Consider the following 13,174-nt stretch of genomic DNA (forward strand, 5'->3'; position numbering starts at 1 on the left):
CTACTACAAAGACACATGCACACGTATGTTTATTGCGGCACTATTCACAATAGCAAAGACTTGGAATCAACCCAAATGTCCATCAGTGACAGACTGGATTAAGAAAATGTGGCACATATACACCATGGAATACTATGCAGCCATAAAAAAGGATGAGTTTGCGTCCTTTGTAGGGACATGGATGCAGCTGGAAACCATCATTCTTAGCAAACTATCACAAGAAGAGAAAACCAAACACCGCATGTTCTCACTCATAGGTGGGAACTGAACAATGAGCTCACTTGGACTCGGGAAGGGGAACATCACACACTGGGGCCTATCATGGGGAGGGGGGAGGGGGTAGGGATTGTACTGGGGAGTTATACCTGATATAAATGATGAATTGATGGGTGCTGACGAGTTGATGGGTGCAGCACACCAACATGGCACAGGTATACATATGTAACAAACCTGCACATTATGCACATGTACCCTAGAACTTAAAGTATAATAAAATAAAATTTAAAAAAAAAAAGAATACTGATCTAAAGACAATATCATCAAAGAAACCGAGTGACTGAACTGGGACTCAGTCCTTTCAGTCCCAGTCCAGGAAAAGAAGCAGTGAAGCCATGTATGTATCTAAAGAGGAAAGTTGAGTACCTCCCACAAACTCTCAACCTAGTTTCCATGCAGCAGCAGACAATAATACTATTGGTGTGGCCAGTACTTGTGAAAAGATGAAAAGCCTCACAACAGTGTAGAAGAAAGATGAGAAATGTCCACTTTACAAATGATAAACTCAGGTCCTGGGCAAGAAAGGGATCTGTTCCATGTCAGGAGTCATGGCAGAGAGACTGAATCTAGGCTTCTTGGCTTCTACTCTTGCATTCTAGTTCCCACATTAGTCACTGGCTGCCAAGAGCCCATAAACAAAAATGGGAGGGTAATTCCCAGGACTAATATTCTTAGGCCTTTGCAGGGAGAATTCACAAAATAACTTCATGACTTCATTGTTAGAGTCTGGTTGTTTGCACCTCAACCTCCTGGTCATCATGTGCTCTCCAGGTCATCTTCATTCTAGACTGCTGGAGTGTCCCAGGGTGGAAAATACCAGATTCTTTTCTGTGTTCACTTCTATACTTTTCAGAATGCCTGAGTTGCAGGTAGATGTCCCTAGCATTACCACCATATTGAAATAAAGTATAAAATGGTCTAGAAAGGATGGAGGTATGGGAGTGCAGATATGACAGGAATAATTAGATAATCCTCATCCCTGGAAGAATACAAAGAAATTCAGTTCAGGTAATTCTTCTACCCACCAGGGTGAATTTTGGCCAATTATCCTCAATAACTCAAAGAGGAAGAAGATGGCGGAGCAGAAATTAAACTTTAGTCACTAAACTAGATCCAGGTAATGTAGAAGAACCTGCTTCAAAACTGGAGTTTGTTATTTTATTTTATCAGGAAGGAATAAAGGGACTGAGATGTGGAATAGCTATCGTCTAGGGTCAAAGCAACAGTAAAGACTGGTTAAGACAACTTTGACGCTATTATTATACCTTTGGCCATGTCTCCCTCCTATCCTAAAAAAATCAAGGCTCCTTCTCACTTATCATTACACATAGAACTTAGTTCCATAGAAGGCAAAACCCCAAAGAGATCATATGACTGGAATCCAAACTCCAGATTTTAGAGATGAAAGTCAAATTTCTGATTTGGAACATGGACACAGAACTGGCACTGAGATCAAGATGTCCTAAATATCAGCCCTGTCCCTCAACAGACTTTTATATTCCAAAGTGACTGACATTTTGTAGATAATTAGTGTGCAGCTCTACTGGCTTTAATCAAGGAAATAAGGTTGTAATGCTTATAATTAGCATAAATGTATCTCACACACCTCCTTCTGTGTTCATTCCCTCTGCAGCTTTATACAACTTAATAGCTCTTAGCATTTAAGTTGTTTTTCAAAATTCACTTGAGATGTGCATATCATGACACCCAGTCCTACAGCAGATGCTCAGGCAACTAAAGCTCTGAGTCCCACTTGGAAGTCTCTCCAGTCTGTAGCCACATCTCCTGATTAGCACAGGGCACCCTCTCCCAAAGCTGAAGAAGAGCACAAACACATGGTTTAGGGCTGGGAATTTAAGAAGACCCCGTACCTTCCTCTAGACTCCTAAACTCCAGCAGAGAAAGGTAACTCCAGCCCTGTCCACTTGCTATATGAAGATGGCTGCACCAGACTGCACAGTTCTAAAGGATTTTTATAAGAATCTGAAGTTATAATTTGCTCACAAAATAGGGTTTCTCAGCACCTCTGGGATTGGTATTGCAGGAGGGGGTCTTATAGCCCACCTATCTCTGTTGCAGAAATCTGAACTGTGAAAACCTCGAGGCTCCTAAGGGTGCATCGAGGGCATAGGGTATCAAAGGAGAGACTGTGTGCAACGGGGGGATCCAACCCCTCACCCCTGCTTTGACCATGGTAGTTCCACTGCCCTTAAATAAGATTGGTTTGGTATCCCATAGTGAATCCTGAGACAGTAAAACATGCATTAGTGGAAAAGCTGGTAAAAATCCAAACAAAGTCTGTAGTTTAGTTAATAATTTGTGTCACTGTTAATTTCTCATTTTTTGCCAAAGGTACCCTGGTTCCATATGATGTCAACAGGAGGAAAAACTGAGTGAAGGATATATGGGAATTCTCTACACTATTTTTGCAACTTTTCTATACATCTAAAATTACTGCCAAATAAAATTTTATTATAAAAATTTGGGAAAACCACTTCCTCGGGAATGGAATACAACTCTCCTCCATTGTTCTCCTCTATATAAATAGGACCATGGTTAAAGATTATTAGGATATTTCAAAAACAGCAAAGGAAGAATCAAGCACAATAAACAGAGTCTGGTCACTGGACCGCCAGTGAAAGACCCTCATCTCCTGACAGCCAGCATCACTTCTTCTTCGTTGGTGCCTGGGTCTACTTAGGAGCACCTAATGGCTAAAATCAAAGGGAAAAATCTGGATAAGCCCTCTCCAAACAGGGTCAGTGTCCCTCAAGAACTAGTATGCCTAGCTGCTAATCCTTTAGCACCAGTTAAGCTAGTGGTCAATCCTCTCTACTCCTGGCCTCAGAGGAAGGAACTATATGATTCTGAATGTAGTTGGCAGCTGCTTGTCTATGTGGACATGAATAGAGTTGTGATGGATCCCTTCCTCTTTGCACTGTTTCAGGCTTCCAACTAGAGGGACACCTTATTGGAGTAACAGGTCTAAGGAAGGGACTGCTCTCCAGTCTTAATCTCACCCCTAAGGAGAAAGAACTTGTCTGATTCTGGGGACTGGGCATGGAGTCACAATCCCTTCCCCTTTCTGATGAGCATCTTCTCCCTACAAAGAGGAGAAATGAGCAACAAAACTCCTGCCTCTTAAGAACAATGTCTGCAATATTCCCAGGCTGCTACGACTGAGTTGGAATGTCTAATATGGGGACTCTGTTAAAAAAAAAAAAAAAACAACCATTGTTACTGCACACTGAAACCACCATCTGCAACAATTCTGTCGTTATTCAAGTGTACTTTATAATCTTTATCTGCCTGGATTCTCTGCCTCAGTGGGCTCAGACACATCACCTGGGCAGGGAAGAGAGGTGCCACTTACTGAGATTCCCAAAGTTCCAATGAAGAGTAGAAAGCATGGTGGAACCCTGTGGTCCTAAAAGTCAGTTGCTTCATATTACCATCATTAGCTTTTGTTTTTACCTTCAAAATTACCTAAAACAAGTTATCTCATAGATCACTAGCTCTCTTCAGTACACTGCCAACCACTTGACTTTCATCTAAGAGCTTCTCCCGACTGGAAGCCAAGAACTAACTGGTCAAAAAGACTTAGAGGAGCCTCAGGCTGTCAGCTCTGCTGACTGAGTAATCAGTCAATGTTCTTGTTGATCATAAAACTGGAAGGCACCATAGAGAGCATCTGATAAAGCCTCAGCTTTGCTCTCACCTCAGGTCCTCCCATTAAACTAATGAGGGGGCTGCCCTCCAGAGCTCTCATATTGGTACATTCCCTGGATCTCTGTCTTGCTCTCTCAGGACTGACATGCTGGGAAATTCATTCCAGTAAAGTCAATGGGCCATAAATATCTTTAGGATCCTCTTAAAAGCCCTGAACCTTCAAAAAACAAAAAATGAAATACAACACCCCGCTCAATATTGCTCATATAATTTTAGGAAGTCTTAGAGTTTCTCAAGGCCATCCGTTGACTTACTGGTGGAGAACAACCCAGGCTTTTAGTCAAGGACATAACCCTTCTTTAGACAATACTGTATGGATTCAGTTAGAATTTGGACAAGCTCTGGATTGCTCCTTTACTATCATGGATTTGGAATAGAAGTTGCTCTAGTTTGTATTTCTTCCCTGTTTTTCTTCTAGATGTATTTTCTTATCTATTAACGTATATTCCCTTTGATTTGGAGCATTGTTTCTTTCCCCCACCCAATTCATAGGATGGAGTTTCTTGAATTTACTCTTCTCCTGGATGATGAATCAATGCACCAAGATAGCAGGTAGGACCAAGCTCTTCCATTACTTACAAAAGCATGGGACACCAAGAGTTTGCAAGCAGAATAGAAAAGGGGGCCTTGCAAAATAACTATCTCCACATTCAGGATTGGAGTAGCAATACAAAGTAAGAACGGCTTGGCCTATCTTTCCTGATAAATCATCGGATATGGGATGATTTGCTGTTGGGATGGAATGTTAAAAGAGAATGTAGTTTTTCTTCATCCTTAAGTCTGGCAGAGATTGCCAGCTATGCAGTACAATTCGTGTTTTTTCTCCTCTATGTAGGACACAGCTATGTTCCATTTCTCAGCCACCTTTTTAAATAGGAAGGTCATATAACTGGGTTCTTGCCAGGAGAGAAAGCGATTAGTCCCCACTTTCAGGCCAGGTCTGTTAACAACATCCCACACACATTCCTTCATGCCAGTTTCTCCTTTTAGCTGGTTGGGACATACATAAATGCCTAGCACAACCAAGGACCCACACAAGGAAAAGGGTAGAGCTCCATGAGCCTGAATGATGGTGGAGCAGAGGACTACTCCTCCAGTGAATTCACCTACTCATACTGTTATGTGACCTAGAAATGAGTTTCTATTTCTGTTGCAACCATTATATACCTGAGTATCTATTTGTTACAGCAGTTGGCTCACCTTAACTAATACATCTAGGTAAGCCTTGTCCATTTGGAAATTGGAGAAAGCATTCATGTTTTAGCTCCAATAATTGCTAGGGTTTGAAAATGTCCTCCAAAGATCCTGTGTTGAAAACTTAATCCCCAATGCTACAGTGTTGAGAGGTGAGAACTTTAAGAGGTGATTAATCAGAAGGGCTCTGCCCTCATGAATGGATTAATGTTGTTTTCATGAGAGTGGGTTTGTTATCACAAGAGTGGGTTTATCATAAAAGCAAGTTTGGCCCACTCTTGGTCTCTTGCCATGTGATGTTTTCTGCCATGTTATGACACAGCAAGAAGGCCCTCACCAGATGAGGCCCCTCGATCTCGAACTGCCTAACCTCCAGAACCATAAGAAATAAATCTCTTTCTTTAATAGATTACCCATTCTGTGGTATTCTGTTATAGCAACACAGAACAGACTAAGACAATAATTAATATTTATTGATTATTGCTCATCCTAAGAGCTTTATATTTACTAACTCTTAGTCCTTACAGAAAATGCATGTGATAGGGGATATTGGCTCCATTTTACAGTTGAAGGCACAGAAAGGACAGGTAACTTGCCAAAGTTCATACAGTCAGGAATTATAGAAGCAGAGATTCAAACCAAGGCAGTGTGCGTCCAAGAACTTGCAACTTTTCATCTGCTATGGGGATGCCAAGATATCCATAAAACCAAATAGTCTTCCTGTAAGATTGGCTTGTTCTAAATGATTCCCACTTCCTAAGGATTACTGTTACTGTCTTTCTAGGAGTTTCTGGGAACCCTGACCCAGAATCTCCAGCTTAGAATCCAGTGCTTCACTACCCGCTGCCAGACTTGCTTATGACCCACGCCTGTGTGTCCACCTGGATTTTAGCATACTTACCCCATCATGTCCTAGACATTCAGTTCTGTCTTCTACCAGAACCTAAAGTGGGTCATCCCTGACTCAGACCATCACTCATTTGCCTCTGCTGAACATTCTCCCAGGATAATGAACTGCTTGATTAGATAAGACTTGCTCCTGCTGCCTACTGCTCCATTCCACATCATCTCCAAAGGCTCACCTCTCCTCAGTGAGCATCTGGTTATCTGTCTAGATTTCTCTTGGTCTGGCATGATCTATTTCCTAATTTTAAATTCCCTTTCTGACTTCATTCATTCATACTTTTATTAGGTGTCTAACAAGTGCCAGGTACTGTCACACAGGACAGCACACAGGTACACAGGACAGCAGGGTGAACAGAAAGGAGCATTCCTGGAGCTCTAGATTAGTAGGATCCCATTCCCCCCAAATTCCATTCCTCCCTGATCTCAGTGTATTGACTCTTCTCCCCAAATCAAAACATTTGAAAACATCTGTATTCTGAAATCTCAACCTTCTCCCCTTCAGGACATTCAAAACTTTAATTCTAGATTTGACTATCAATTTCTTAGTGTTCTCTGATGTTCTTAGAAAGATATAGTGGTACCCAAAGCCTGCCCTTGTGAAAGCCAGTGAAAAGGTAATCTTAGAAGCATTGAGTCAGTGATTCATAGAAGGAAAAGGTGTTTGTCATTATGAATGTCTTAAGAAGACAGAACAAATTGCTCTGGTGCTCTGGTGTGGGAATGTTTGTGTTCTTTCTCTAAATGTGTAACAGGAAATTAGGCAGTTCACCTTTCTAAATCGTTTGCATACCACTTATGCATGAGCCAGATGGTGCCTCTTAGTTTTAATAAATTAAAAATGAAAAATAAAGACTATAAGGAGGAGTTTATCTCCATCTCTCCCCCTGCGCTTATATGCACATTCTGGAATCTGCACTGGGCAGGCAAGCACACGTGCGCGCGCGCGCACACACACACACACACACACACACACACACACACACAGGCCTGGATTATCTGCACTTAGTGGTATTAGGCATAAGAAACTGAAAAACTCTTAGGCCCAACTGATTTCAGTAACCAGTGACAGAAGAGAGGTACAAACCTGTCCAGGGATATCATCTCACAGAGAGAATCCTTCGCAGTATTCTCACTATCTGACAAATCAGAGCATTCCCTCAAGGTCTCAGCCAATGTATACTGAACAAAAAAGTTTTACATAAATCACCCAAATGTGGCCTTTGCTCTAGGATTCATGAGCAAGACCCTATAAACATTTATGAGACAAAGAGGCAAGTATTGATGACCCAGTATTTCTATACATGTTGAAACCTGAAGAAAAACATTTTCCTGAGGTGGTCAATGCAAAGATCCTACTTCTTTGGAACAGCTGCATGATCCAGTTTATCTTCTAGTGGTCAGGGAGTCCCTCTCTCTGTCCCAGAACTGCATATGGAAATAAAATTATCCACAGAGTTGTCTTGGCTTGGATGTGAGGGGAGCTAGTAAGATAATGTAAATAAGAGCTTATTCAGTAAGTATTGTATTACAGGCTCTTTATACAAATTAACTTGCTTAACATCAGCACAACTCTGTTGAGTGAATATTTTTGTTCTCACTTTAATGACAGAAAAATTGAACAGAGGTTAGGGGAAAATGCATTCAGGTTACATCGTTGCTAATGGTGGTTGCACATTAGGATGTGAACACAGGTAAGATTAGGCCTAAATCCAAGAATTCCATTGTCATTCCAATGTCTTCCAATATGAATAATAAGACTTTGGGGTTCATTTTGATGCCACTTCAGGCAAATCTACTTCTGCCTTTCATTTTACAGAAAAGTAGGGAACGAAGAGTGATGTATACAATAGGACACTGTAAGTGAACATGAAGATATTCCACAAGCTGGTCTTTAAATATCTCATCAGTAGAATACACAGATTTCCAATGGTGTGCTGTGTTTTTACTGTAAGAGTTATCCCTTTTTGTTCAAACTTCCTTGGGACCAAAAATATACATTTCAAGCTAGCTGGCCTTGGCTAACATCGCTCTTAGAACTTATGAAGAAGGAATTGAGGTTACCTGTAGTGTGTACATATTCCCACCTCACTTTCCCTTCCTTAAATTCTAATCTACCCTGGCACCCACAGAAATTAGATAGATGTATTCCTTGTAGCCCTTTAAGTCATAAAGAGCAACAGTTCACAGTTGTTAAAGCAAGGGCAAAGAAACATCAATTGGGGATGTGATCTTTTTATTTTCTGTTTTTCCTCTTTTAAACCAGATTCAGTAAATATTAAGTACACATCTAGAAGTAAGTTTGAAGGGCCAGTTAGCACATTCTGGTCAGACATGGTTTCCTGAGACTCTAGTGAAGTCAGTAGTTATCAGCTTGGCATAATCAAACATCTGCCTTTCACAGAGAAAAATAATGAGCCATCCCTTGTTTTCATCAACACCAACACAGATCTGAGCACAGTCAGACAGACCAGCAAACCCCATTAAACAAAGTGGAAAGGCAATTAAACGGTGCCAGCTCCAGCCAGACTCTAAGAAATCTATGACCCATGCCCCCCTTAGTAACCACACCAATGCCTCTCTTGGAAATGAATGAAAAATATGGTCTAGACACTAAAGAGAGACTCCTCTTCGATATTTTCTGGCAGATCTGCCCTGGCCATCAGTCTGTGACTCCTGCCACATCATACCCCCTTTTCCATACCTGGGGATACTGGACAGGACAGGTGGCTAGAGAAGCTGCCCAGCTTGCTGTGGACACTCTATGCTTTATCTTATATTCTCTCATGACAGTACATCATCTGCCGTTCTTTGGTTGTACCACAAACAAGTCACTTTCCAACCACGAAGGTCATTTCTCAAATATTCCATTTTTCTCCCAACTATTGCTAAAATGAAGTGTCTTGACTCATGTGTTTTAATGTCTGAGTGATCTCATTTAGGCCATCAGAAACATCCAGATAGAACTGATCTGCACCCACTTCAAATTCCCAGCCTCTGGTCCACCATGCTCAGGCCAACAGGACAATCATATCTATTTGACTCAAGGTATGATCACTCACTTCTCCAAAGATGAGACAAATGGCTGCCATGATCCTGGCTATAGACTGAATGTTTGTGCAACCCCCAAATTCATATGTTGAAACCTAAGCACCAAGGTAATGGTGTTAGGAAGTGAGGTCTTTGGGAAGTGACTAGGTTACGAGGGCAATGTATTCATGTGGAAGAGTTGCCAGAGAGATCTCTTAACCCTTCTGCCATGTGAAGAAGACACAGCAAGAAGATGGCCATCTATGAATGAGGAAGCAGTACCAGACAATGAATTTGTTTGCACCTTGATCTTGGAATTCCCATCCTCCAGAACCATGAGAAATAAACTTCAGTTTTTTGTAACCTATCCTGTTTGTGGTATTTGTTATAACAGCCGAAAAGGAATAAGACAACCCTTGACCTCCAAAACATTGTCCCACACTCTCCTTATAACATCCATCCAAATTCCTCTTCCTTTTGATGTCCCAGAAATAGATTTTCTGTTTTTTGTTTGTTTTGTTTTGTTTTTTAAGACAGTCTCACTCTGTCATCCAGGCTGGAGTACTATGGTGTGACCTTGGCTCACTGCAACCTCCACCCACCAGGTTCAAGCAATTCTCATGTTTCAGCCTCCTGAGTAGCTGGGACTACAGGCACATGCCAGCATGCCCAGCTAATTTTTGTATTTTTTAGTAGAGACAGGGTTTCACTATATTGGCTAGGCTGATCTTGAACTCCTGACCTCATGATCCACCCACTTCGGCCTCCCAAAGTGCTGGGATTACAGGCATGAGCCACTGCGCCCAGCCTTGGATCTTCTGTATTTTTTAGCAATCTGCCCTCAATCCGTTTGCAGAAGTTATCTCTGTGTCTCAGGTTGCACTCATATTTCCCCTTGCTGAGATAAGTGACACTCATGGCCATTCATTCTTTCCCTGGAAATAATAACATTATCAGAATCAGTCAATAATCCATGGAAAAAAGACTCCCAAACACTCAGGGGAAAAAAAAGATTCTGGGAGCAAAATAAGACTCTTGTTAATGTAAAGCAGATGACTATATGAAGGTAAAACTGAGCAGGATGGCTCTTCTCACAATCAGAAGTTTTTCTAGGATCTAACCTGTCCTCTCTCCAAAGTTGGCTACAGATAACGCTTCCTTTCCTCATCTGTTCTAGCCCATTTGGAAAATACTCAGCAATATATTAGCCATCTTTATTACTTTACTTAGGTTTCCTCTTCTTATCAAGATCTACCTTTGGAAACAAGGTAATTCTTAAATAATCACAAGATAATTTCAGAAAATAAAATGTGTCATGGGTGAGGCTAGATCTGGGACCGGGTAGGGAGACATTAAACGTACTACCAAGTTGGGTGTGTCTGTGTGTGTGTTTGGGCACATACATATACATGTATGAGTATGTTTACATGAAGAATGAGCATTGGAGCACGTAAGAACACAATGCATATGTTATTGCAATGTACAGATTACAGTTCAGTTAAATGTCCAAGAAGAAAGGAGGAGTGGGCAATTGAGAACACGCTAAACAGGTATATTAAGATGCAAGAGAGGCCAAAAGATAACTGTTGAGTGCATGTCTGGGCATGGGTGTATATATGTGTGTGCCAGAGTGACAGGGTTAATGGACAATCAAAAAGACATGTAAGCAAGGCGCTAGCTCTGTGACTGAGTCCTGCAGCTGGGAAAGTCACCTTACCCTGTAATAATCCGTGCTGTAGACATCTCTGGACATGCCGAAGTCCCCAATCTTCACTAGCAGATTCGCTCCAACCAGGCAGTTCCTGGTGGCCAGGTCTCGGTGCACAAAGTGCTGGGAGGCCAGGTACACCATACCCGAGGCGATCTGACTGGCGATGTGGAGCATTTGGGAGAGCCCCAGCTCACCTTTGGCCTGGCGTGGCTGTCCATCCACAAGGATCATTGCATCTGGCCCATGGGCCCTGCAAGAGCGTGGGGAGAAGGGAGGGGGCAGAGAGAAATCAGGAGATCAAGGAGAAAGACCTTCCTGGGTCCCTGGCCTCTGGAATGCCCCACAGAAATAAACAAAATGTCCCCTTCCGTCCTGCTTATGGCCTATTTTTATCGGCCCCAAATTAGATTATGTACATGTGGGTACAGGTGAAACGCCACAACCAGATTCTGACTAAGATGAGAGCAGACATACTCAAATGGAAGAGGGAATAAATCTACTCTTTTTAATATTTCACTGCTTCCTAGGGTTTTCACGGTGCTAGATGTCTATTATAGAATAATTAGCAAAACAACAAATAACTCTGCCATAGCCCTTACTATGTGTTCTGATTGTTTTAAATATTGTAATTCACTCAACTTTCCCACCCCAATTTTGAAATAAAGAAATTGAGGCACAAAATGATGAGATCGCTCAGCCAAAGTCCCAGAGGTTCAGAATGGCCATATGGGAAATCAGGAAGTAGGATCTGAAACCAGACATGTGACTATAAAAAGAGAGCTTCTAAAAGGAGCATTGGGGGTGCTTGTTCCAAGATTCCCTGGCCCCACACCCCAGTATTCTGATTGGCTAAGTGAGCTTGCTCATTTGCATTTCCCACTAGCTCCCAGGGCTGATGTTGGCAGTTCATGCTCAGTGGCACCGGGACACTCTTAACCACTCCACTACACTGCTTAGCACTGGGTAACTTATGGCCTTAGCAGTGCACAGTGGAGAGAGCCTCTGACCTTGAAGCATGGGTCTGGGGTACCCCTAGAACCCATTCCATCCCAAATCAAGGCCCGGATTTGTTATTCTAACACCTTACCTAGTCATATCAGTCACTTTTAGTGTTCACTCTTTTCTCTAGAAAGCCCAGTGAGCCGTAACCATACCTAGGGCCCTCCCTTATTTATGAAGTTGTGGACCAAGAAGCTCTGGTGTACAGCAAGGCCTCTGCCTGCTTTACTGCTTCTCTGATTTCCTCTGAAAAGCACCATTAAGTATGAGCACATCCCTTTTACTGTGGGCTCTACCTACCTCACTCCTCAGAAGGAGGAAGGCTGCATCAGCTCTCAAGGAAGAGGGGTCAGCAGAGAAGCCTTTCTTTCTGTCTACCTGAAAGTGCAATCCAGCCTGCCTATCAACACCACCAATGTGGAGATGCGAGAGCAGGCAGGGTCGGCCTGCGGGTCATGGAGGCTGTGTTTGTGAGAGAAGCCAACAGGATGCCTCCCAGGAAGGGTTGGCACGGCCTGTTGCTAAGAGCTTCTGGCCTCAGAGAATTCTTTAGAAGTTCACTCTTGACTGATAGTGCCTAGGAAGACAGATTAATGGAACCTACTGGGAATCTGGTCAGTAGTGGAGGCTAAAGTTCAGATTTTGCTGCAAAATTGCCCCAGGAAGACTGTCGAGCTTTGATTTAGATAGACTCTCCCATGCTGTCTTCAGGAAGGGATCCCATAGAGACACAGAGGTCTTCAGAGTGTCAGCAAGTCCTTGTAGAACTGTACTCACATGTGCGCACTCCCCATGCTGTCTGCTGTGGAGAAGGCAAGGCACTGGCACTGCCCCTCACCTTATATACTTCTTTCTGTTTCTTTTGCACTCCTTTTCCTTTTCATCTTATTTTCTGCTTCTCCCACTCCTTACCTTTACTCCAGGCTCTCACTCTTTATCTCCCTTCTACTATCTTCTTTCTCTTCCCTTTTATCATGCATGACAGTAGTGCAGAGGTACCTAGGACCTCTCCTTAACCCTGCTGGTGGCTCTTGAGGCTGGAGGTACTGCTGAATGTAAGGATAGGGTGTGGTGAAAAGTAGGGCATGCCCCTTGGGCTCCAGGGGAACAAAAGGACAGGGTGAGGCTATTCTGAATATCGAGAAAAGGTGTTGCCTGGATTAGAAGTTACCATGGTTCACAATTCTCTTAAGATAGTAATAGTAATATCTTTAATAGTAGCTACCATTGGTTGATCACTGAACTACTTGCAAAACTTGTCTAAGCATTATACATACACAGTCATTTAATACTCATAGCAACAACCCCGTGAAGCAGTTATTAATAGTCATG

The 13,174-nt window shown here is 42.4% G+C and overlaps 1 protein-coding gene across 7 annotated transcripts in view; it reads right to left on the reverse strand.

Annotated features, from left to right (window-relative positions):
* NTRK3 (neurotrophic receptor tyrosine kinase 3) overlaps positions 1 to 13,174 on the reverse strand; it is a 390,942-nt gene that overhangs the window by 44,462 nt on the left and 333,306 nt on the right. For all 7 annotated transcript variants that reach the window (XM_026448340.1, XM_026448342.1, XM_026448338.1 and 4 more), the window contains one exon: positions 10,850 to 11,093. In XM_026448340.1, coding sequence (XP_026304125.1) covers positions 10,850 to 11,093 — 244 coding nt within the window. The remainder of the gene's footprint in view (positions 1 to 10,849; positions 11,094 to 13,174) is intronic.

The sequence above is a fragment of the Piliocolobus tephrosceles genome, chromosome 6, assembly GCF_002776525.5.
Source record: "Piliocolobus tephrosceles isolate RC106 chromosome 6, ASM277652v3, whole genome shotgun sequence".
Taxonomy (NCBI): Eukaryota; Metazoa; Chordata; class Mammalia; order Primates; family Cercopithecidae; genus Piliocolobus; species Piliocolobus tephrosceles.